Source organism: Anopheles moucheti, chromosome 3, assembly GCF_943734755.1.
Source record: "Anopheles moucheti chromosome 3, idAnoMoucSN_F20_07, whole genome shotgun sequence".
NCBI classification, from domain to species: Eukaryota; Metazoa; Arthropoda; class Insecta; order Diptera; family Culicidae; genus Anopheles; species Anopheles moucheti.
Genome location: NC_069141.1, coordinates 46,003,871 through 46,028,784, shown reverse-complemented (window position 1 = coordinate 46,028,784; position 24,914 = coordinate 46,003,871). Strand labels below are relative to the sequence as shown.

The following is a 24,914-nucleotide window of genomic DNA, read 5'->3' as shown; positions in this document are numbered from 1 at the left end:
TCCCAAGTCTCATTATCTTCTCCTAAAGCAAATACCACGAAGGTGGCCGGCACAAAGCAAACAAGAAGTCTGGCTAGTACTAATGTAGCTTCTATGTCCAATCGCTGCCACGCTTGTGAAGAATCACACCTACTCTACCAATGTCAGGTTTTCAAATCTATGCATGTTAGTGAGCGACGTAAGCTCATCAACACCAATAGACTATGTTTCAACTGCTTCAGAACTGGACACTCTGCAAAGGAATGTAAATCAAAACACAAATGTTATAAGTGTCAACGGAACCACCACACATTGCTCCATATGGAAGAAGTAGTTGCAAATTCTGTGGAACAACCAACGAAAGATCAAGTTGATGCAACATCACACATCTGTACCAATAGTTTGACTGTTTTACTGCAGACGGCAGCAGTTCAGGTTATTGATGATTCAGGCAAAGTCTACCAAGTGCGCGCATTACTAGATTCCGGGTCAATGTGTAATTTTATGTCAACTGCTTTAGCCAAACGATTGTCCAATACTATGAGGAACACCGACGTATGCATTGCTGGAATAGGTCAACGTCAGAGCAATATCAGCCAATCTGTTGAAGCAATAATAGCATCCAAGATTCAGCAATTTTCCATGAAGCTCTGTTTCCTAGTTATCGATTCTCCAACAGTCGAATTACCAATAGTACAAGTTGATCCTTGCAAGTGGAATATTGACAACATTCCATTAGCCGATCCATTATTCCACACACCAGGCCCTATCGACATCGTTCTTGGTTGCGAAGCATATTGGTTAGTCCACTGTCCGGGAAAACGATATATCGGTCCAAATCATCCATCGTTAGTTAATACTAAATTTGGCTGGACTATAACAGGTTCAGTTCCTATAAAATCGGTTGACAATCGGCAGTCATCTCATGTTGCAACGCTTCCTGATACATTAAAAGAAGAAATTAGTCGATTTTGGGAGCTGGATACGGTCGCCACGTCAAGTAAACTTTCCGAAGATGCTGACCCGTGTGAGCAACTGTACAAAACGACAACTACTCGTAATGAAGAAGGCAGATTCGTCGTGAGAGTACCTAAAACATCAAATTCCAAAGTTAAGCTTGGTGAATCTCGAAGTATAGCTGAACGCAGATTTTACAATACTGAACGACGCCTGCAACGCAATCCTAACATCTATGAGCAGTATCGACAATTTATGTCTACATACGAACAGCTAGGTCATATGACACTGATGCCGGAACTTACCAACGACTCAACACTGCACTGTTACTTGCCACACCATCCGGTGATAAAAGAGTCGAGTTCAACTACAAAATTACGTGTCGTATTCGATGCCTCATGTCAGACCGCTTCAGGGTTTTCGCTGAATGACATTTTAATAGTTGGACCTATAGTGCAACCTGATTTATTCTCCATAATTTTACGCTTCCGAACCTTTGCCATTGCGTTATCGGCGGATATAGAGAAGATGTACCGTCAGGTTCTGATTCACCCTGATGATCAACCGCTACATCGCATCCTTTGGAGATCGAATTCAGACCAGCGATTGCAATGTTATGAATTACAAACGGTTACATATGGAACTGCTTCGGCACCGTTTCTAGCAACTCGTTCTTTGAAACAAATAGCAATAGACATAACCGAATCTCAGCCGATCGTCGCTGATGCCATACAAACCCATTTTTATGTAGATGACTTCCTTTCTGGTTCCCACGACGAGCAATCAGCTATAGCTCTGCAACAAGACGTCTCCAAAGTACTGAAACAATATGGTTTTAGTTTAAAAAAATGGGCTTCGAACTCCACATTAGTGCTCCAAAACATTCCAAATGAAGACTTAGCCTTGCATAAATGTCATGATCTTCAAGCAGAAAACACAATAACCACCCTTGGCGTTACATGGAATCCTACAGAAGATGCTTTCAGCTTTAAAAGCATAAACTCATCGCCACCAGCTGTGGTAACCAGGCGAAACCTGCTTTCATCAGTTTTCCAAATATTTGACCCATTGGGTTTAGTTGGTCCTGTTGTCTGTAAGGCTAAATTAATGATGCAGCAAGCTTGGTTAGTAACAGATGAACAGGGAAAACAGTATGGTTGGGACAAGCCGTTACCCTTAAAACTCCAAATAGCATGGAAATCTTTTCATAATGACATCCACTTGCTAAAGAAATTGACCATCCCGCGGTTCATCTTTACTGCAAACAACTCAGCATTCGAACTACATTTTTTTGGCGATGCATCAGAGAAAGCATACGGGGCATGTTGTTATGTAAGATTTATATCTAACACCGGTATTCATTCAAACTTACTTGTGTCCAAGTCTAAAGTAGCTCCGATTTCAACACGACACACAATTGCCCGTTTGGAACTATGCGCGGCGCTGTTATGTATCCGTCTTTTACCAAAGGTGTTAGTAGCAATACAATGCAAACCCTCCAAGATTATGTTATGGACAGATTCAACAACTGTGCTACACTGGCTCCAAGCAACACCTACAAGATGGAAACCATTCGTAGCAAATCGAACGTCCGAGATTTTAGAAGCATCAGACGTCAGTCAATGGTATCACGTCCCAGGAATCGACAACCCAGCCGATGACATCTCTAGAGGAATGGATCCAGTCGGTTTAATTAATTCCCCTCGTTGGTGGTCAGGACCATCTTGGTTATCACAACCATATGATACATGGCCAAAGGGAATCCCTGAGCTCACTGATCCATTTGTCGTCAACGAAGAATGTCGCAATTCTACAGTTGTTGCAATGACAGCAACAGCTAGTTCGTTCTGCGAAAGGTTGTTTGCAAGGTATTCAAGCTACACTAAACTTCGTCGTGCTGTGGTTTACTATCGTCGTTTCATCATGCATCTACAACATCGGTTCATGCAGAGTAAGAAACAAGCTGATGTTCCGAAGACATTATTTTCGTCATGGGTGACAACGGAAGAACTAAAGGCTGCAGAAAGATGCTTATACTTACTGCAGCAGAAGCAGATGTACTCCGAAGAACTAATTGCCCTACAAAAAAACCGAACAATTCCACGTTCGTCTCCATTAAGATGGGTGAATCCTAAAGTATGTGATGATGGACTTATTCGTGTCGGTGGAAGGTTAAACCATGCCAACTTGCCAGAGGAGTCGAAGCATCCAATAATATTATCATCAAAGCATCCACTTACTGTACTGTTAGTAAGAGATTGTCATATCAAGCTTTTGCACGCCGGACCTCAACTAATGCTAGCTACACTTCGCCAGAAATATTGGATTCTTGGAGGCAGAGATCTTAGTCGTAGTGTATATCACCGATGTATCCTTTGTTTCAAACAAAAACCGTCGTTCATCACCCAACCAATAGCCGACCTACCACCTAGCCGTGTGCAACCTACAAGACCATTTGCAGTATCTGGGGTCGACTATTGTGGTCCATTCTTAGTGAAGTTCAATACACGACGTTCCAATCCACGCAAGGTATACATTGCTATTTTTGTATGCTTCTCTACTCGAGCTGTCCATATTGAAGTAGTCAGCGATTTGTCATCGGCAGCATTTATCGCAGCATTAAAAAGGTTTATTTCTCGACGGGGTAAGGTGATCGAACTCCATTCGGATAATGGTACAGCATTTAAAGGAGCTGCACACCAGTTGCGAGAAATATATGCAATGTTAAAGACAGACGATTACTCAAGAGAATGTATATTCAACTGGTGTTCTATAAATGAAATCACTTGGCGATTCATTCCTCCAGAAGCACCTCAATTCGGCGGACTGTGGGAGGCTGCAGTCAAGTCATTCAAGAACCATCTGCTAAAGGTAGTTGGCACAACAACCATGATGTACGAAGATTTTATGACACTCACTTCTCAAATAGAAATGTGTCTCAATTCACGTCCTCTGATCCCGATTCCCACGGAGACAACTGATATTGAAGTGTTAACACCTGGGCACTTCCTAGTAGGTTCAAGCTTTCAAATGGTTCCAGAAACTGACATCACCAAAGTTCCTGATAACCGTTTGACTCACTGGAGGCAAACCCAGAAGATGTTACAAACCATTTGGACTAGGTGGTATGCAGAATACCTACAACAACTGCAAGCACGCACAACCGACAAGCGCCATCCAGCAACCAACATAAGTGTTGGAAGAGTTGTGATCCTCAAGGAAGATAATGTCCCGCCAGCCCAATGGCCGCTTGGCCTTATAACAGACGTTCACCCTGGCAAAGATAACATAGTTAGAGTAGTATCATTAAGAACACCTCGCGGAAAGATCATTACTCGGCCGGTTTCAAGGATTGCTTTGCTACCGATTGAAGAGTTGAAATAAATGCGTTATTTCAAGGTGGCCGGAATGTTAACGCAAAACGTTAACTGAACTATGCGGAATTAGGAAAAGAAGAAAGTAGGAGCACTGATATATTTTTCAAGCAACTCCTGTAGTGACAGCAAGCGAACGTGCAAAAAAAGAATAAAAAAGAGAAGAGTGACTACATCCAAGCGGACCACAGGATCGTGTTTTTTTATAAAGAAGTCAACCGCAGATATTTTACCAAGTTAAGATTATCCGTTCTCATCAAAAGCGTTGGTCAGGTCGATGGTTGAAAACCAGTGAGCCCCTCGGAGTTTAGCAAGAATTTCCTCCAGAGTAGGCATCCTGAATGGAGTTCTTATGACGCATTTGTTTGGGCCTCTCAAATCTACGACTAATCTTCCCAGATTGCAAAGAACGCACGAAAAGACCAACCTTACGGATTTATAATACGGAGTTAAAGAGTTCACATACATTTCATGGGAAATTCTCGTAAATTACGCAGGTAATGATTGTATAAACTTAACAACAATTATTTTAAAAATTAAGAAACCTATTTAATTCAAATTAAAACCATAAATCCTAAAATTTTGATTTCGAATAAAAAAAAGCGGACAATGATGATGTTGTTGTTGGTATTCTAGCTTGTATTGGTTTTGTTTACCTTTTGCTGACACAACAAAAACGACGCTATACAGTGTTCAATATCGAGAGTGTTAATCTGTGTGATCGGCAATTTCTAAAGAAAAGTGAAAACTTGTTTATTTTCTCAAAGAAACTATAATGGATAAACCATTCTCAGACCATATTCGGTACAATTCGTCTCTGTACCGCAATCGGGACCGTGTAATACAAGCTGATGGAATGGTTGCTAGCGGAAGTTCCTATGGTATAGTTCAAAGTTGAACTGTATGTTTGTGCTCGTCATTCAACGCGATTTTCTTTGGTTTATAGCTAATACACAAGAGCAAGATGTAGATGCACAGGTTCACGAAACAGAAATCGATTGTGTCCAGGACGATACTTCGGCGTTGGCATGCGAAATGGATTATGTTGAAGACGATGCATCGGCATTGGAATACGCTGAGGATGATGGTAATGATTATGCTGTCGATTATCTCATCGAAAGCTCAGATGATGAAACGGACATTCCCAACGAACCATATTCGATAGTGGATGACTTACGGCAGTGGGCTATATCTACAAACCAAACGTATGACTCTATTGAGCAAGTTATAGCAATCATACGAAAAGTTGGGCCTTGCAAACTGCCCAAAGATGCTAGGACCTTGCTGAAGATCAACCATAATCCGTCTAAGGATATACTGACGGTGCAAAGAGGCCAATTTTGGTACCATGGAATTCAGAAATGTTTTACCAACGAGCTAAGGTAATTAAATCGATGATGCCATCAACACCTAATTTACATTCTTTGTACTGGTGAACTTGTTTTGATTGCAGCCGTGTACTTCCTAATTCAATTGAAACGATATCATTGAATGTATCAATAGACGGATTACCGATAACCAAAAGCAACAACCTTCAATTTTGGCCTATTCTGATGAACATTCATGAATTGCCAGAAAAACCAGTGATGACGATTGCCCTGTATTGTGGAGCAACAAAACCAGCAAGTATAGAGCATTTTCTTCGGCCTTTTGTTGATGAATTTAATTTTCTCATTCAAAACGATACAATCGTCAACAACAAGAAAGTACAAATCAAATTACGAGCTATAATAACTAATATTATATTATTATGGACTATAAATTTCTATTTTCAATAGGTGTTGCCGGCTTCAACTCGCTTGATGGTTGCCTAAGATGCACTACAAAAGGGAAACGTATCAACGGAAGAGTTGCATTCTCTGAGTCTAGAGCACCAGATCGAACAGATAAGGAATTCAGGATGCGCACTTACGGCAACCATCATAAAGAAGATTCTCCTCTGATACATTTAATCAATTTTGATATTATACAGCAAGTAACTGTTGCCGATCCGTTGCATTTGATAGATTTAGGACTAACCAAACGACAACTTATAGGCTGGATGTTTGGTAATTTTGGCGTGAAAAAGAAATTAACGTCCTCACAAATTAATACTTTGTCAACTAAGTTAACTAACATCAAATTACCTGTAGAAATTCATAGGAAATTTCGTTCACTTCTCGAAATAAAGCGCTGGAAAGGGTCAGAGTTTGCTTCGTTTTTACACTATGGGTCTCTAGTTGTGCTGAAAGATTCGATTGTTGACGATCAATATAGCCATTTCATGCTGTTTTTTTGCAGCCTTACGCTATTCTCGTCAGGTATTTACAAACAGAATTGGGTCGTAGGCAATACTCTGCTTAAACTCTTTGTGAAACAGTATAGTAATATCTATGGTCCAGAATATGTATCAAGCAACGTGCATAATCTTTTGCATATTAACGAAGAAGTGGAACAGTTTGGTCCACTTAATACAATCTCATCATATCCGTTCGAAAATGAGCTGCAGCGTTTGAAAAGGTTATTAAGAAGCGGTAGGAAAAGCTTGGAGCAAGTAATTAACCGAATATCTGAAAGGGATGCCTATTATACACCACAAGTAAGTGAACAAGCTAGGTATCCTTCAATTCATCAGCGAGGAAACACAATAACATTACATATACGCAAAGATTTTTGTTTGAAAAATGAACAAAGCAACAAATGGTTCCTTACGAAGTCTGGGTATGTATGTGAATATGTAAATGCAGTTTTGCAAGAGGGGATCGTAGAAATATTAGCAAGAAAGCTATCTTATTCGTCTAGGGCTTTTGATTATCCTTTTGATTCGAAATTCATAAACATACATCGAGGAAATATTGATGTATTAGAAGAATTTAACAATAGATCTGAGGGATATAAAATGTAAACTAGTCGCGGTACCTTTAAATGAAGTTAACGAGTTTGCTTTTATTCCATTAATCCATACGCTTGTGATGTGAACCATTGGCATACGAATAAGTAAGAAAACTTTTTATTACTGGTTTTTACAGCATAGTTATTAAGTTATTATCACCGCAATGTTCATAATTTTGATATTGTGCCTTCAGGTATATTTGAATATAAGTATAAATAAGAATGTGTAAGTATAAAGTAAGAAAAGAAATAAAAGTTAAATCACATAAACTTTTCACTCAACTAACTTAACTTAAATTAATCAAACTAATACTAAATCACAAAATCAATTAAGCCTAAAATTTATGAAACTAAAACTAAATCACATAACTAACTTAACTTAAGTTCATGAAACTAAAACTAAATCACAGAACTAACTAAACTTAAATTCATGAAATTATGGCTGTTATTAAATATTAAACAGTTAAGGATTAGTGTCGTCTGTGGTGCGACGTTTTGACTACTCCTAATAAATTTAGTCTTTGGCTCGCATGTTTAAACTTATTCTGAAAAAATAACTTTATCGTATTTCCAGTTGGGTGTACCCCTTGACATGCACCTATATCTATGTACATATTTAAAATTTTAACATACTTATGGAAACCGATTTTAGGATTAGGGTGCCCAATGCCAGTCCAACTAATGTGTGTCATAAATTTTTTGTTGAATATTATATCTACACTTGCATGTAGCCTAGCTTCCGCACTGTCGGAAGGCAGATGTGTGTTTAAAAATTCATAAAATTTTTTTTAAACTCAGGTTCCTCCAGCCGCTGTTCCAGAGAGTTCAAATCGTCCTCGTTTTCTAACGTCTTCCATTCGAAAGAACATTCTGGAACGTACCCTGGCCTTGCAGTAACTTTGTTGCCGATTAAATCTAGTTCAGCTCGCATTAACTGGATTTGTCTTTCCATTGCGGTCATCTTTTTTGCTGAGATTTCTGCCTGCCGTTGTTGCTCTTGTTGAATAGCTGCCAATTTCGCCATGATTTGATCTGTGCAAGATATCTGCTCCACTCGATCCGTCTGCGTTGCAGTTGATGTATATTGCTGGCGGTCTAAAAATAAACATTTCTAATATTACAACTTTTGTTTAACACAATGTTTATTTGCATTTAGTTTACCTTGCCGAGGTTTCAAAGTAGTTGCGGTAACTTTCCTTCTATTTTGATCGCCAACGCTATGTGGAACCTTGGATGTGGCTGATATTTCGTTAAAAGCATTCGGGTGCGGTTGTGAATCTGAAATGATTAATTTTCGTCATGAATGCGTGCTAAATACTTAATGGTGGATTATAATTACTCACTGCTTTCGGTAAGCGGATGCAACTTATAACTCCCCGGGTTTCCTTGCAGGATAAGTTTCACCCGTTTTGCACTTGAAGTAAAATAAAAAGATAATTTTATGCACTTCATAGGTTTTAGAATATACTCACTTTTCCATGTTGATAGTTTGTTGATATTGGGATGTTAACATCAAGCATGCACCGAGATCGTTTTTCCTTCAACGTGGATGCAGGAGAAAATTTCATCAAAATGGGAAAACCCAGGTTCGAAGCGCGCTTTATCGACGGCACCAATCAGCAGTTTAATTAATAAAAAGTTTTTCTCTCTCTCCTCTCTCTCACAGCACACAACACACCAAAGCATGGGAGAATACATACAACTAGAGCGCTGCGAAGGACTGACGGAACTGAAACACGCCGCAACTGCACATTGAAGGCGAAGCCGAAGACCAAAACAAAATGGCGCAGCAGAAATCGTCACTTTTTTTTGCTTTCATTTATGTAGCACAATGGTAGAGACATCGGAGCTTTTCCTAGACAGCCGTTACAACAAAAAAAAAATAACCCAAAATGTCAAAATCGGTCTAAACCCTCGTTAAAAAGACGTCTTTCGGCGGTCTAACGGCGGGCGGTAAGACCGCCAAAAGACGTCTTTTCAGTGACATTTGCGATCTGGGACATTTCTCGTTGTGTTCCGTACGAAACGGAAGAGCAAAATTAAGAGAGCGCGACAAGGGAGCGTCTAGGAGAGAGCATTGACAGAGAGCGTCTAGGAGAGAGCGTTGTCAGTAGAAGAGAGAGAAAGCGAGCGTTTGTCAGGAGTTGGTAGCAAGCGACTGACGCGGATGGACGTGGTCCTAGACAAATATACGACAAAAAGATAATCCTGGTGTACTCAATCCACTTTGCTTCCCCCTGGCGGAATATCCACGTTGAGTTGCATCAAGCTTCGTTCAAACAATGCAAGGGATTGTATTCACGGATACAACACACACACACACACACATACACACACGTGCAGCGTTAGCAGTCTGCACAACCGCAGTCTGGATCAAACAGCCAACGTGGAAAGGTCTGCTCCTTCGGTTACGAGGATTTATAAAGTTCAATAATAAAGATCAAGAAAACATTTGTCGGCCACAGCATTGGCTACATTGGTGACCCCTGACAAACTTTATTAGTGATTTTCCACGATATTATAGTAGTGATCCCGTGTTTCACGTGTAAATCCTCGCGAACAGTGACCCACGCAGCACCCTCGCAGTGCGTTCAACGAACCAACTCGCGTATAGCGCCCCGCGCCCAACAAAAAAACCGCGTCCCGAGCCCAACAAACACAACCGTGTACTCGCGAAACCGCGCTGAAAGTAACCTGACGTGTGAAAATGAATCCGGAAACCAAATCAACGAGCCAAGAGGCCACCCAAAATGCGACGGAAAATCCGAAAATTACATTGAATAAGGATGAAGCTTCCCCGCAGCTACAGTTGCTAAAGATAAACGGCGGCGATGACGTAGATGTATGGTTTGTCTGCCTCGAAGCAGCGTTTGAAGTGAACGGCATAAAATCAGATAAAACCAAATTCAACGCTCTAATTGTAGCACTTGGCACTCGAGCGAAGCATGTATATTCGACCATTTCTCGTTGTGCTGAAATGACAACCCAGACCCGATACTCCACACTGAAAACCGACGTCGTGGCTCATTTCCACCCATCTGAAACAAAGCGCATTTCCACCCTGTTAGAAGGAGTAACTTTGGGTGATCAAAAACCTAGTTCGCTACTCTCACAGATGCGACGTACTGGTGGAGTAGGATGCAGTGACAAAATCCTGGCTAAAATTTGGATGCGAGCACTACCCAAGACAGTTCGTTCTATTCTTGCAGCCATGTCCACGGCTACCTTGGACGAACAAGCCCAGGTTGCCGATAAGATCATGGAAGCCCCCCGAAATGAAATAGATTCCCTACAAGTTACACCACCTATCCAACATCAAACATCACTGGAATCGCAAATCGCCGCCTTAAGCAAGAAATTTGATCATCTACTAAGAGAGCAGCATCGGTGCCCATGGAATCGACGAAACAGTCATTCGGGGAGACAAAACGGAAATCGTCGCAGCCAGTCCCGAGAGCGTGATTATTTCATCTGTTACTACCATCGCCGCTATGGTAGTGCAGCAAAGAAGTGTGAGAATCATCAAAACCCAGAAAAAAAAGTGCCAATTCACTTCGGTTCCAAAAAACTAAGTGGTGTGCAGCCTAGTTGCACTAAACTTGAACAGGTAAACCGTATTCATATTTTGGACCAAGCTTCACACCAAAACTTCCTGATTGACACAGGTGCAGACGTTTCCGTTATTCCGCCAACACTAAAGGAACGCGATAATCCTTCATCAGAACATCTTTTCGCAGCAAACGGAACAAAAATAGCAACATTTGGCACAAAACGTCTTACACTCAAAATTGGCCTGCGTCGTCCGTTCACCTGGTTATTTACCATAGCAGATGTAAAATCACCCATCATCGGCGCAGATTTTTTAAGCCACCACGATCTGTTGGTAGATATACGACGAAACAAAATCATCGATAACACCACACGATCAGAAATATCAAACATCAGCAGCGTTTCTGAGCCAGTCATCAAATCGTATGATTCAACATCACCATTTGCGGAAATATTAAGTGAGTACAAAGACATCACCATGCTTAATATCAATCGCAAACAGACAAGTGCAAAAACTGTTCACCAAATCATTACTACTGGCCAACCTGTTTTCTGTCGTCCACGTCGTTTACCCATTGATAAGTTGGAAGCAGCGAAAGCTGAATTTAGATTCTTAATGGAACAAGGAATCTGCCAAGCTTCCAAAAGTTCTTGGGCCAGTCCTTTACACCTGGTCAAGAAGGCTGATGGAACATTTCGTCCTTGCGGTGATTACAGGAGCTTAAACGCTATAACTGTTCCAGATCGATACCCAATACCTCATATCCAGGACTTTTCAAACATTCTCCACAACAAGACAATATTCTCTTGCATCGATCTACAACGCGCTTATCACCAGATTCCGGTCGCACCAGAAGATATCCCAAAAACCGCTATCACCACACCATTCGGATTGTTCGAATTTAAATTCATGACGTTCGGACTCCGAAATGCAGGTCAGACACTTCAGCGACATCTTCACGACATTTTAGGCGATCTAGATTTTGTTTTCCCTTACGTCGACGACTTGTGCATCGCTTCTAGCAGCATTGAACAGCACAAAGAACATCTTCGTAAAGTTTTTCAACGTTTAACCGTTGTGTCAATAACCAAATCTACACCTTAATCTCTACGACCGGCATACCCGGGTATCCCATACATTTTGTATGGGGAACCAAAATGTTTCGTCTTGAAACTTAAATAACTTTTTTTGTATTGGAAATTAAAATTTCAAATTTGGAACACAAAAGCGGGCATTAGTATTCTATACAATCGTAAAAAAACAGAATTTTAAAGTTTATTTAGAATTTTTTAATGGTGTTTTTGTGTATGAAAACCCAACTTTTTGACATGTAGCATTCAATAACTTACTGTGATATATGAATTTTGCCCAGTAAAATTCTGTAATAAATCAATTTGTCAGCATATAATATTAACAAAAATGCATATTTCAAGCATATAATTTTGATGTTGAAGATTGTGAAGGTTTATTGTACTTGTATGATATTTATTTGATATTATGCATGGAATTTAGAGTTAAACAACTGTTTCATTTGGGCATGTTTGTTGAATGTTGAGCACATACGGTTTTCTTGCTTTGAACGCCTGTTCCTTTGTATTGTTTTATACACAATATATATGCTATTGTATATATACTATTCTATATATGTATTATATACAATATATATACAAATTATATGCTTGAAATATGCATTTTTGTTAATATTATATGCTGACAAATTGATTTATTACAGAATTTTAATAGGCAAAGTTCATATATCACAGTAAGTTACTGAATGCTACATGTCAAAAAGTTGGGTTTTCATACACAAAAATACCATTAAAAAATTCTAAATAAACTTTAAAATTCTGGTTTTTTCACGATTGTATAGAATACTAATGCCCGCTTTTGTGTTCCAAATTTGAAATTTTAATTTCCAATACAAAAAAAGTTATTTAAGTTTCAAGACGAAACATTTTGGTTCCCCATACAAAATGTATGGGATACCCGGGTATGCCGGTCGTAGAGATGAGGGGTATAAAAAGATGGATGTTTCCAGTTATCCAAATGCCACATATTGGATATTTTCTGAAAGAGAACTAAATTTCCTAAAGATACAGTAAAAAAAATCAGATAGCTATCATATTTCAATAAAAAGTTATATAAGTTTGAAAACGAAAATCATACCCGGGTATCCGGTCGTAGAGTTGACGGTTAAGGGAAAATGAACTAGCCATCAACGCAGCTAAATGTCAAATCGGACTTAACGAAATAATTTTTCTCGGACATTTGATAACTGCTGAAGGAATCAAACCATCAAAAAGCAAGGTAGAAGCCATATTAAATTTCCCACAGCCAACAACAGCCAGATAGTTAAAACGATTCCTGGGAACCATAAACTTCTATCGTCGCTTCATACCGCACGCAGCGAAAAACCAACAAATCCTCCAAAAGGAGGATTGCAAAGGAGGATTGCCCGTCCAAAGGATGCAAGGAAATGTTCGCAACGACAATACACCATTGACATGGGACGAAGATACAACAAAAGCTTTCCACCAATGCAAGCAAGATTTAGCTAGTGCAACTCTACTCGCTCACCCCTGTGCGGATGCCAAATTAGCGTTGGAAGTAGACGCATCTGGCAACGCAATCGGAGCTGTATTGCACCAAATTTGGAAAAATGAACGTCAACCACTAGCGTACTTCTCTCGTAAGCTGAGCGCAAGCAAACAGAAATCCAGCACTTACGATCGAGAACTTCTCGCAATATACGAAGCTGTGAAATACTTCAAAGATCATCTCGTCGGTCGTGAGTTTTGCATCTTTTCCGATCATAAACCACTAGTTACAGCTTTCCAACAACGTCCGGAACGTGCAAGTCCAACGCAACAACGTCACTTAAGCTTCATCAGCGAATACACCACGGACATCAGACACATTTCCGGAGCAAAAAACCAAGTAGCAGACATGTTAAGTCGTTTAGAATCCATCGATAATCAACCAATAGATTTCGAAGACCTAGCAGTAAAGCAACGAACAGATCCAGAGTTACAACATCTTTTGTCAGACCCGAACACATCGCTTTGCTTAAAGACATTCCAAACGCATCTAACATCGACACCAATTTTCTGCGGCATATCCACCCAGAAAATCAGACCCTTTATTCCAAAAGAGTTTCGCAGACAGATCATATCAAAGTTTCATGGCGCGTCTCATCCTGGCATTCGATCGACAACAAAACTCGTATCCGACTCATACGTATGGCCAGCAATACGGCGTGATTGCAAACATTTTGTAATGCACTGTATTCCATGCCAAAAGTCGAAGATAATACGTCACAACAGATCATCGATCGAACACATAGCCATGCCAGACAATAGGTTCACACACATTCACATGGACATTATTGGACCTATACCACCATCTGAGGGAAATCAATATTGTCTCACCATAATAGACAAGTTTACCAGATGGCCCGAGGCTATGCCAATTCCAAATATCACTGCCGAAACAGTAGCAAAAGCGTTTGTCAACGGTTGGATCGCCAGATTCGGCGTACCAAGCAAGCTAACAACAGACTTAGGCAGACAGTTCGAATCCGAACTCTTCAAAGAACTTCTCTATCTTCTTGGAATAAACCATCTGCGTACTACACCGTACCATCCTCAAGCCAATGGACATGTAGAACGCATGCATCGTCAGCTCAAAACAGCTTTGAAATGCCACAACACCCCCAGTTGGACATTTGCATTACCAAATGTATTACTCGGAATACGTACTTCATGCAAAGATGACATAGGAGCATCAGTAGCTGAACTAACCTACGGTACATCGCTTAGACTACCAGGGGAATTGTTTGCCACCAACGTAAACACCAGCACCAAGCCAACAACAGATTTCGTTGAAAATCTAAAAAAGACAATGGCAAAGCTTAAGCCAACTTCCACCTCTCATCATTCTACATGTGGCAGCGATTTACGTACAATTTAAAGCGAACGATTTGACGAGCTAAGATCAGTTTTATTATCCTAGATCTGGAACACTTTTTTCAAATCTGTCCTCGTGAGAATCTAAATCGCTACTGACCTGACCGCGTTGCTATCGACCGAGTGTCGGCCCTTATCGCATGCTTTCTTTCGCCCCTTATTTGGGCATTTCGAAATCCCGCGTTCTGATTCGTTAGAATCTTGTGTCGCCGAACGCTGACCGTTGACCCTTTCCTGCTGCCGAGCCCTGTCATCTACGCGCGGTGTTTTTCGATGCGGTCATCGATTATCGATCAAACATAGAATCGATCGTTCTCGATCGATTTCCAGCAACTGTCATCCTAAACTATTTTCTTGTTGATATGTCGTGTCAACATCCCCCTCCACGTGAATCCATGCGCTTTGGATTCACTACTACGCAAAGTACACGACCATCAACCTATTCTCTATCAATTTCCACATCAATCTTAGCCAGTTTCGCTACTGGTCGCTTTAAGCGTTTTCCGTGAGCTGTTCTCACTATCACCTGCCTCACTCTTCCATCGGAACCAGGGAAAATCTCTATTACTTTGGCTCTTAGCCACTCTTTACGACTACCTTCCGTCACGAATACTAGTGACCCAACTTCCAGCTGTCGGCCCTCGTCTATCCATTTGCCACGTTGGTGAAGAGTTGGTAAATATTCCTTTAGCCATCTATCCCAGACTATGAAGACGCCTGAGGCAGGTATGTCAGAGGGCGGGAGTTAATTAGTCTTTCGGAATCGGCTAGGACGGTCAACAGAATTTCATCGTTTAGTTTTTCACCATCGTTAAATGCTTGCATCGCCTCCTTCACACTCCTGACCATCCGCTCCCAGACGCCACCCATGTGAGGTGCTGAAGGTGGGTTGAACCGCCAAGTGGTGTGTGCGTCTGTGAAGGTGTCTGCGCACGAGTAGTAGTTAGCGGCAATTTGTTTTTGCAGCTCGTTGTTCGCACGGATGAAGTTCGTCCCGTTGTCTGAGAATATTTCCTTCGGCGGACCTCTTTGACTTACGAACCGTCGAATTGCCATGATGCACGCTTCTGTTGACAAACTGTGCGCAACCTCTAAATGCACGGCTCTTGTCACCAGGCAAGTAAAAACTGCAACATAGCGTTTCTCTCTTCTTCGCGCATTGACTACTTCTAACGGACCTAAGTAATCAATGCCAACCGCGTGGAAGGGGCGGGTAAGTCTCGCCGCTGGAAGCGGTGCCATTCTTGGAGTACTAGGCTGACACTTCCTTATTTTGCATCGCTAGCATTTCTTCATCACGCTCGACACACATGAGCGCAGGTGCTTTATGTGGAACCGCTGTCTTAGCTCGTTCACTACGGTTTCACGATTGGCGTGCCTGAACCGATGATGATAATCCTTTACAAGGAGCAGCGTTATAGAATGCTTTTCTGGGAGTATGATCGGATACCGTGTATTGTACTCTATTTGTTTTGCTCGGCATATTCGACTACTCACACGCAAAACACCGTGTTCATCCGCATATGGCGTGAGAGCGTACAGAGGACTACATCTTTCCAGCTCTCCTGGCGCATGTGGTTCCTTTCCAAGATCGTCTCTCAGTTTGCGCACTTCTGAGGGGTAAGCTTCCTCTTGCGTAAATCGCCAAATCAGGGTTTCAGCCCGTTCGTATTCTTCGGAACTCAAAGGCGTCTGCACGGCAGGAATGTGTTTCTTGATACATCGTTGCTGTAGCTTGGTCGGCTTGAGCGTTAACAACGACCGTCCTTCAGCTTTCCTTTTGCAGTTCGTCACAAAACGCTGTAGAATGGCTATCGTGCGCACAAGAACTCTCCATTTAGAAAAACGCTCTGCATCCAAGTTAATACGGTTATCGTCGACCGCCACGTGTACCATCACATATCCACGCTGTTCTTCCGTTGTAGGTTGGATGAATTTCTGCGGGGGCCACGCTGTTTCAGGCTGGTACAAAAATTGTGGACCATGTAACCACATCCCGTTTTGTAGAATGGCTGTTTCCTTGCACCATTTGGTAAGGCAGTCGGCTGGATTTTCTTTAGACGGGACGTGTCTCCAGTGATTAAGCTCCGTTAACGTGAGTATTTCCCCTACGCGGCATGCTACAAATTGCTTAAATTCCCTTGTAGGAGAGCGTATCCAGGACAGCACCACTTCAGAGTCAGTGTGGATATATTTTTGGACGATTTGGAATTCCAAGCTCTCACTCACGGTGTTCATTAGCCTTGCCCCCAGTAAAGCCGCTTCCAGCTCTAGGCGCGGGATGGAGAGATGCTTTAGGGGTGCCACTTTACTTCGTGCCATTACCAAACTACAATGAATATTCGTACCCGACACCATACGTAAATAAGCCGCGCAACCGTATCCAAGCTCACTGGCATCGGTGAACACATGGAGCTGGATGTTGCTGTAGTCAATCGAAGCAGCATTCAGGAAGAACCATCGTGGAATGCTCAACTCTTGTAAACCGGGTAACAGGCCGACCCGTCGTTGCCACTTCCGGAACTCTGGATCACTTAGCTCCGCGTCCCAATCTATACCGGATCGCCACAAATCCTGCATGATGATACGGCCATGAATTAATGCTGGAGATTTGAGTCCTAGAGGATCGAATAGGCTAATAACTATTCGTAGCACTATGCGCTTCGTCGGCCTCCGTTCTCCTGTTGCGTATGGTTTTAAGTCAGGTTGCCACTTAGTAGCAAACTTTATAGTATCCGTCGTCGTGTCCCAAATTAGGCCTAGTACCCTCGGAAACGGTTCTCTCTGGCCAATTTCGATTGATTTGGTTTGGCTTCTACCAAACCCTTGCAACCCTTCCAGTGCTTTTCTTACATTGCTCAGCCAGTTGCGCATGTTAAACCCTGCCTGACTATGGATGAATTGCACCTGTTTGGCTCTCATGTTGGCTTCTTCAACCGTATCACAACTATCAAAATAGTCATCCATGTAAGTTTTCAGCTTGATCGCAGCTGAAGCTTCTGGATATGTCTCCTTATGCTGATCGGCATTCAGGTGCATTACGTACTGGGCTGAGCACGGTGAACAGGTTGCTCCGAATGTTGCTACATCCATCAAATATGTTTTGGGCGGATCATTTCGATTAAGTCGAAAAAGGAAGCGCTGGCGCGTATCCTGTTGCCGTATCCGCACTTGGTGAAACATTTTCTCTATGTCACCACACGTCTTTGTCTGAATTTACATAGTACCCATGGGAGCTGTACTAGCAGATCCGGACCTTTTAGGAGCTTGGAATTTAAAGAGACACCGTTCACCTTTGCAGCTGCAACCCACACTAGTCGTTTCTTGTCTGGTTTGTGTGGGTGACCCACAATATTTATAGGTAGGTACCATACTCGATCTCGAGGAGCTTCTACTAACTCTTCGTTGGTGGCTTCATGTTCGAAACCCTTCTCTATGTACATCTGTACCTGATCGTATACTTCTTTTTGCAGATGCTCATCTTTCTCCAGCTTACGCTCTAAAGCCAGCAATCGTCTTTTAGCCATCGGAAGGCTGTCTGGAAAACACACCTCATCTTCCGCCCACAGCAACCCGGTAGTATACCGCCCGTCACGCTTTTCCGTCGTATTTTTAAGGAGCTGGTTTGCCCTCGACACCTCTTGCAATGCAGGAACGTTATCATTGTATGCGGCCACACCTGTGCCTTCCAGTGTGAAATACTGACGAAGCATATCGTGAAGGATGTGGTCTGAACTCCTACCTTCGACGCTGGGTTCTCTTTCCTCAACCGTACACACTGCAAGATCGGTAGAGTGCCGCATTTCACCTTGGTCGTCATGCTGTGTTTCCGTTGAAGACCTTGCGTGGACGTTGACCGGAACGGATGTTATTGCGTCTGTTTCATGCGGACCGTAGATCGACCAACCTAGCAGGCTTCGTACCGCTACCAGTCCTCCTTCGTTGCCCGAACGTACTTCTAACGGTTTCAATAGAGCTACGTCCTGTAGACCAATCAGCAACCGTGGAACTGCATCTCGATACAGCGTGGCTGGCAGACCCTGGAAGTAATTCAATTTCTTGATCAGTGGAGAATCTAAACTTTGAGTCGGTAAACTTAGCTGTTTGACAGGGTGCTAGTCCAGCAAATCTCCAATGGCTCTCGAACACCGCTCACTCCTAGTTGATCCGCAAGAGCCGCTTCGACCATCGTAAGGGTTGATCCTTCATCCAGGAACGCATAAGTATCCACACTGCATTTACCATTGTGGACGGTAACTGGTACTATGCGGAACAATGTTTACGTAGACTTGCTTACGTGGGCATGACATTGCTCGTTTGCGGGTTTTCCAACAATCGACTCTTGATGTAGCAGCGTATGATGCCTAGCGCTACATCCCGCTACCCCACAGTTGTATTTCGACTTGCATGGATTCTGTCCGTGGCTGCCTAGACAGTTTTCGCAAAGCTTCAGGCGCCGCACATTATCGCGACGTGCTGCTACCGCCATCTGTTTGAACTCCTTACACTGTCTTACACGATGACCTGATCCGTCACAAACGTAACACTGGACACTTTGCTGATTTGGAGCGGGTGAGGTGTCGCTTTTGTTACTCACCTGCTTCGTGCGGGAACTGTTAATACGCTCCGTCGCGTGGGGAGCGTGTACGAGTGTATAGCAACGGTTATTTTTTGCTGGCACCCGATCGGTCTCTACTTTAGCTGCGTCTTTGAGTTCACAACAGTTATCTGTAAGCTGCTCCATGAACTCTCCAAACTCTTTCAAAGTAGTTTTGGGAAATTTCCTCTTGTAATCGATCCATTCGAGACCCCTATTCACTGGCAGCTTTTCCACCAGTTCATCTAACAGCACTGGGTTCGCCATATGATCCACCATATCGCAAGCTTTTAAATGGTCATACAATTTCCTTACCGTCAAACCAAACGGTATAAGCTGGTCCAAACGCTCTGGTTTAGGGGCTTCAGCGCGGCGAGCTTGGTGGATTAATTCCTTCATCAAAAGCCCTGGACGGCCGAAAAGTTTCTTAAGTATTTCTATCACCGATGACGCAGCATGACGTCTTAGAGGATTCGCCTTCTTGCGAACGGGTCTTTCCATGAGAGTTCCTGCTCGATTTTCCACTTGCTTCGTGGCTTTTCATCGCGCCTGCCTCATCCTTTTCACGGCTAGCACACAACTCGCACACCCACTTAATATTCTTCACTTCGTCTGAAACACCAGCACAATCGTAATGCCACCATCTGAAACAATGGTCACATCGCACCATATCGGCTACCGTATTATCACGGGTACAACCGTAGCAGTCGAACTTCGGTTTCGGCATTTAGTCCGCGTTACTTTCACCAATTTCACCAAAAGAAACTATATTTAATGATGAACGTTTTGAAAAAAGCTTTGTGGCAGCGATTTACGTACAATTTAAAGCGAACGATTTGACGAGCTAAGATCAGTTTTATTATCCTAGATCTGGAACACTTTTTTCAAATCTGTCCTCGTGAGAACCTAAATCGCTACTGACCTGACCGCGTTGCTATCGACCGAGTGTCGGCCCTTATCGCATGCTTTCTTTCGCCCCTTATTTGGGCATTTCGAAATCCCGCGTTCTGATTCGTTAGAATCTTGTGTCGCCGAACGCTGACCGTTGACCCTTTCCTGCTGCCGAGCCCTGTCATCGACGCGCGGTGTTTTTCGATGCGGTCATTGATTATCGATCAAACATAGAATCGATCGTTCTCGATCGATTTCCAGCAACTGTCATCCTAAACTATTTTCTTGTTGATATGTCGTGTCAACACTACACAACGACCTTTTGTTTAAAAATCATTGGAAACCTGCACACATGTCTTTATTCGAACCGGAGCCATCAAACCTCCTTTAACTCCACCCTACGATGGACCCTACCGCGTCATTCGGCGAAAAAAGAAATATTTCATAGTGAACATTGTAGTGGTGGAGAGGAGTTCTGGAGAATAAAAATGGAAAAAGTTGTAAGGATTGAAGAACAGGGAATGAACGCACGAAACACGTAAGAAACAGAAATGTGTACAAAAAAACAAAAAACAAATAAGACTCACAGCGAAAATAACGTTCATTATTACTAAATTTAAAATAGGGCGAAATATGGAGAGAAGGAGAGAGCGGAAGAGTGAGATAGGATCAGAGGAGGATCAATCCCCTTGGAGGCCCAGGGCGGAATTATAGTTGGGGCCTCTAATTTAAAAAACGATTCAGGAGGGAAGGGGAACATTGAGAGGACTTAAAATGAGACAAGGCGAAAAGCGCAGTAAGAAAGGGCCTACTCCGCCTACCGTTTGATCCGCCGCTGGGCCACCCCTAATCATCTTCTTCAAATGGTCCGCCAGGGCCATCACCATCTTCGAATACAATAACGGAACCGGCTATATCACCACCAACACCAGTTACCACTGTATCTGTACTCTTCTAAATGGAGCTACAATCATACGTGCGCCAATTTCGAGAAGCAGCACGTGGTGGAATTTACAACTACAGCATCCAAGGAGCACTTTGCCATCGAATTGGTTCGCTCGCAGTACAATTTCTTCGAAAACTCCAGTTTCCGAGTGTATAGTACCAGGAGAGCATCCACGGCAGAGGTAGCACCTAGTACAACAATTTTGGTCGAAAACCGCCGAAAGGTATGCACTGTTTAAACACTAACTTTCCCGTTGGTCGTGAAAAATTTCTTCGAAAACTACCAGTTTTCGAATGTATAGTACCAGGAGAGCATGCACGGAAGAGGTAGCACCTGGTACTGCGCCAGAAGGTATGCAATCAACTTGCAATGCAATGCGCCGTAAGGTATGCAATGTTTAAACATTAACTTTCCATACAAACCAGCTGTTTTCAGATTTCCGATACCAGGAGAGCATGTTTTTCAAGAGGTGACATCTTCCTTCCCCCTCCCCCCCCACTTGGCGGCCAAGATGGCGGCCAAGATGGCGCGCAAGATGGCGCCCAACTTCGAACTTGCATGCAACAAACTTGCATGCAAGAACTTGCATGCGAGAACTTTCATACAAACTTGCATGCAAGAACTTGCATGCAAACTTGCATGCAAGTTTGCATACAAGAAATTGCATGCAAAAACTTGCATGCAAGTTTGCATGCAAGTTCGTTGCATGCAAGTTCGACGTTGGGCGCCATCTTGCGCGCCATTTTGCTCGGCCGGTACAACTTGCATTGCAAGTTGGTTGCAAAGTTAGTGTATTAACATTGCATACCTTACGGCGCATTGCGTTGCAAGTTGGTTGCAAAGTTAGTGTATAAACATTGCATACCTTACGGCGCAGTACCAGGAGCTACCTCTTCCGTGCATGCTCTCCTGGTACTTTAAATTCGGAAACTGGTAGTTTTCGAAGAAATTTTTCTCGACCAACGGGAAAGTTAGTGTTTAAACATTGCATACCTTTCGGCGGTTTTCTACCAAAATTGCTGTACAAGGTGCTACCTCTTCCGTGGATGCTTTCCTGGTATCGGGAATCTGAAAATAGCTGGTTTTGTATGGAATTTCGTACCAACCGACGGGAAGTTTGAGCGAGATGAAGGATGCTTTCCGTTTCATGCTATCAATGCTAGCTATTTCGTAGTACACTGACAGATTGTGTCAGTTATAACATCATTACCGGCTTGCAAACTTGCAGAAATTGTGACAATCGAAATACTAAACACAACACTCCACCACAATACTGTTTCGAAACACGTAGGCTGGACATTTTCACGGTTCAATCGGGGAGAGAAAACAATACCACACCACGAGTATCGCAATGGCAATAGCTTGCAAATATTGCGGAAGTGAAAACAAGTATGGTTTCTATTCTAGCACCTAACGGTAGGATCATTTACGAACAGATGAAAAAATCCCGTTTAAGAAATAGAATACATTAATAGCTTGAAGTAAAAGTGCATATAAGGGTTCACGGGGCGGCCAGATGGTGTATTGGTAGCGCAGTCGGTCTGTACAAGACAGGACCACGGAAAAATTTCATTTGGACCATCAAACCTCCGTACGCAGCACTGACTATCCTACGTGTAAATAAAGTACAAATAAAAATAGAGATGGTAGGCATAAACATCCTAAAGATGTCGTGCCGATAAAGAAGAAGGAGTTTGAATACACTGCATACTTCTCCTGGCGTAGCCGTGTAACCGGGCCGATATAGCTAATCAAATAAAAAAAAATTATCTAACCAAGGATATATATAATATATATAATCTAAGGTTCGCCCAACACGGCGAGGCCCTAGGCGACCGCCTACTCCGCCTACCGTTTGATCCGCCGCTGGATAGGATAGCTATACGCGGGCGAAATGGAAATCAGGAGCCAATGATTCGAACAGCGAAGACAGACCGGCAGTCTTATGGTTAAACTTAAGGAGTAAAGTACCAAGGGAAGCTACAGAAGAAAATAAAAATGATGAACGATCACGACAATGGCGCAAGTCGGTAAGAAGACAGATATCTCTCAACTGTGTTTTATATTAAGTGGAACGGTGTATTGCTGGTATGGTGAAGAAAGTTCTTGCGTGCAGTCTGTAGTGCTTTAGTTGGTTAAACGTTCTAAAGGTGGCAAAATTTCCTAAGAGAGGTGAGGCATATATATGTATGTATAGGAAGCATGGTATCGTATGCATAAAACAGAGTCTGCTGTGAGGGTGCATGCAAAAAAGGCCCATAGCGGATATATGTATAAAAAAGAGTCCCCTGGGAGGGTTAATACATATAAAGGAATTCCGTAGAAGCGTATACATAAAAAAGAGTCCCCTGGGAGGGTTCATATATAAAAAAACACCATAGCGGATATATGTATAAAAAAGAGTCCCCTGGGAGGGTTAATACATAAATAAAGGAATTCCGTGGAAGCATATACATAAAAAAGAGTCCCCTGAGAGGGTTCATGTATAAAAAGCCCATAGTGGGCATATGTATAAAAAAGAGTCCCCTGAGAGGGTTAATACATATAAAGGAATTCCACGGAAGCATATACATAAAAAAGAGTCCCCTGGGAGGGTTCATGTATAAAAAAACACCATAGCGGGTATATGTATAAAAAAGAGTCCCCTGGGAGGGTTAATACATGTAAAGAGGGGCCCATGCAAGCATATATCTATAGAATGAATCCTCTAACTTCACGGAAAGATGCCCCTTTAGTATCGTCGGTTGGAGAATGGTTGTTAAAATAACCCTTTCTAGCGCATTCAAATAAATGGTGGACCGACTTCGTACTCAGTATACGGATTACTTTCTTAACTTGCTACGGCATGTGATTGTTCGGTTAGTGACGAAAATGTTTGATTCGAAATGATTGGTTAAAAGAAGGAGGTCCCAGTATAGGCGATACTTGAGGGACGGTAAGCGTGTTGAGACATGATGCCGAGCATGTGTGGTACAGCGTACGTACAGCAATACTTAGAAGGCGCAAGGAATTTCAGGAAACGACAAGATCCGAGTAAAAGTTTTGTTTAGGCGTATATAAGTGAGACTGGTGTAAGGCGGTTTCCGAAAATGCGAAAAACGAAGGACGGTAAGCGTGTTGAAACGTGATTCAAAGCGTGTGTAGTGCGCATGTGTAAGTGCTGCGTATGTACATCAATACTTAGGAGGCGCAAGGAAATTTCACGAAACGACAAGAATGGGACCAACGGAGGACGTACGGAACGTGTAGAGACATGATGCCGAGCATGTGTGGTACAGCATACGTACAGTAATACTGGAAAGAGATAGTGGTATGGAGATTTCTGACAGAAATGATTTGTTAAAGGCCTTGCAAGCGGAGAAAGACAAAAATCGGCGACTTAAAAAACGACTTGAGGAGACACGTAAAGGTTCTAACCAGCAAAACAATTGGGTCGAGGAACCTTCCGAGGCACAATTTATGGAAGGCATCCAGCACAGTTCGTCGACTATGCGTCAAGCTAGCACGATAACCGGCAATGAATTTTCAACGATGACCTCGATGTCTTTCGCGACTCTCCAAATTATTGGTTGCAAACCAAAAGAGGGGGAGCACGAAATCGACAGGAATACTTTTGAGCGTTGGAAGGATCAGTTTGAAGCAGTGATGGAATTCGCGGGAATTACGAATGAGGGAACAAAAATGAATGCTTTCAAAATGAAGGCGGGTAATATTCTGCTGGACATGCTGCAGACGACCTCGCCGAACAATACAGTAGCAAATGCGACATTATGCCCTTATACTA

At 42.5% G+C, this 24,914-nt stretch overlaps 1 protein-coding gene and 1 pseudogene across 1 annotated transcript; one reads left to right on the top strand and one right to left on the bottom strand.

Annotated features, from left to right (window-relative positions):
• The first annotated feature begins 5,345 nt into the window (after positions 1-5,345).
• On the top strand, positions 5,346-8,259 carry LOC128302761 (uncharacterized; annotated as a pseudogene).
• Positions 8,260-15,977: 7,718 nt separating this feature from the next.
• LOC128302760 (uncharacterized) lies at positions 15,978-18,409 on the bottom strand. Its single transcript, XM_053039618.1, has 2 exons — positions 18,071-18,409; positions 15,978-17,906 (listed from the first exon to the last, which is right to left on the bottom strand). Exons 1-2 carry the CDS (start codon positions 18,407-18,409, stop codon positions 15,978-15,980), a joined length of 2,268 nt encoding a protein of 755 aa, XP_052895578.1.
• Between the last annotated feature and the right edge of the window lie 6,505 nt (positions 18,410-24,914).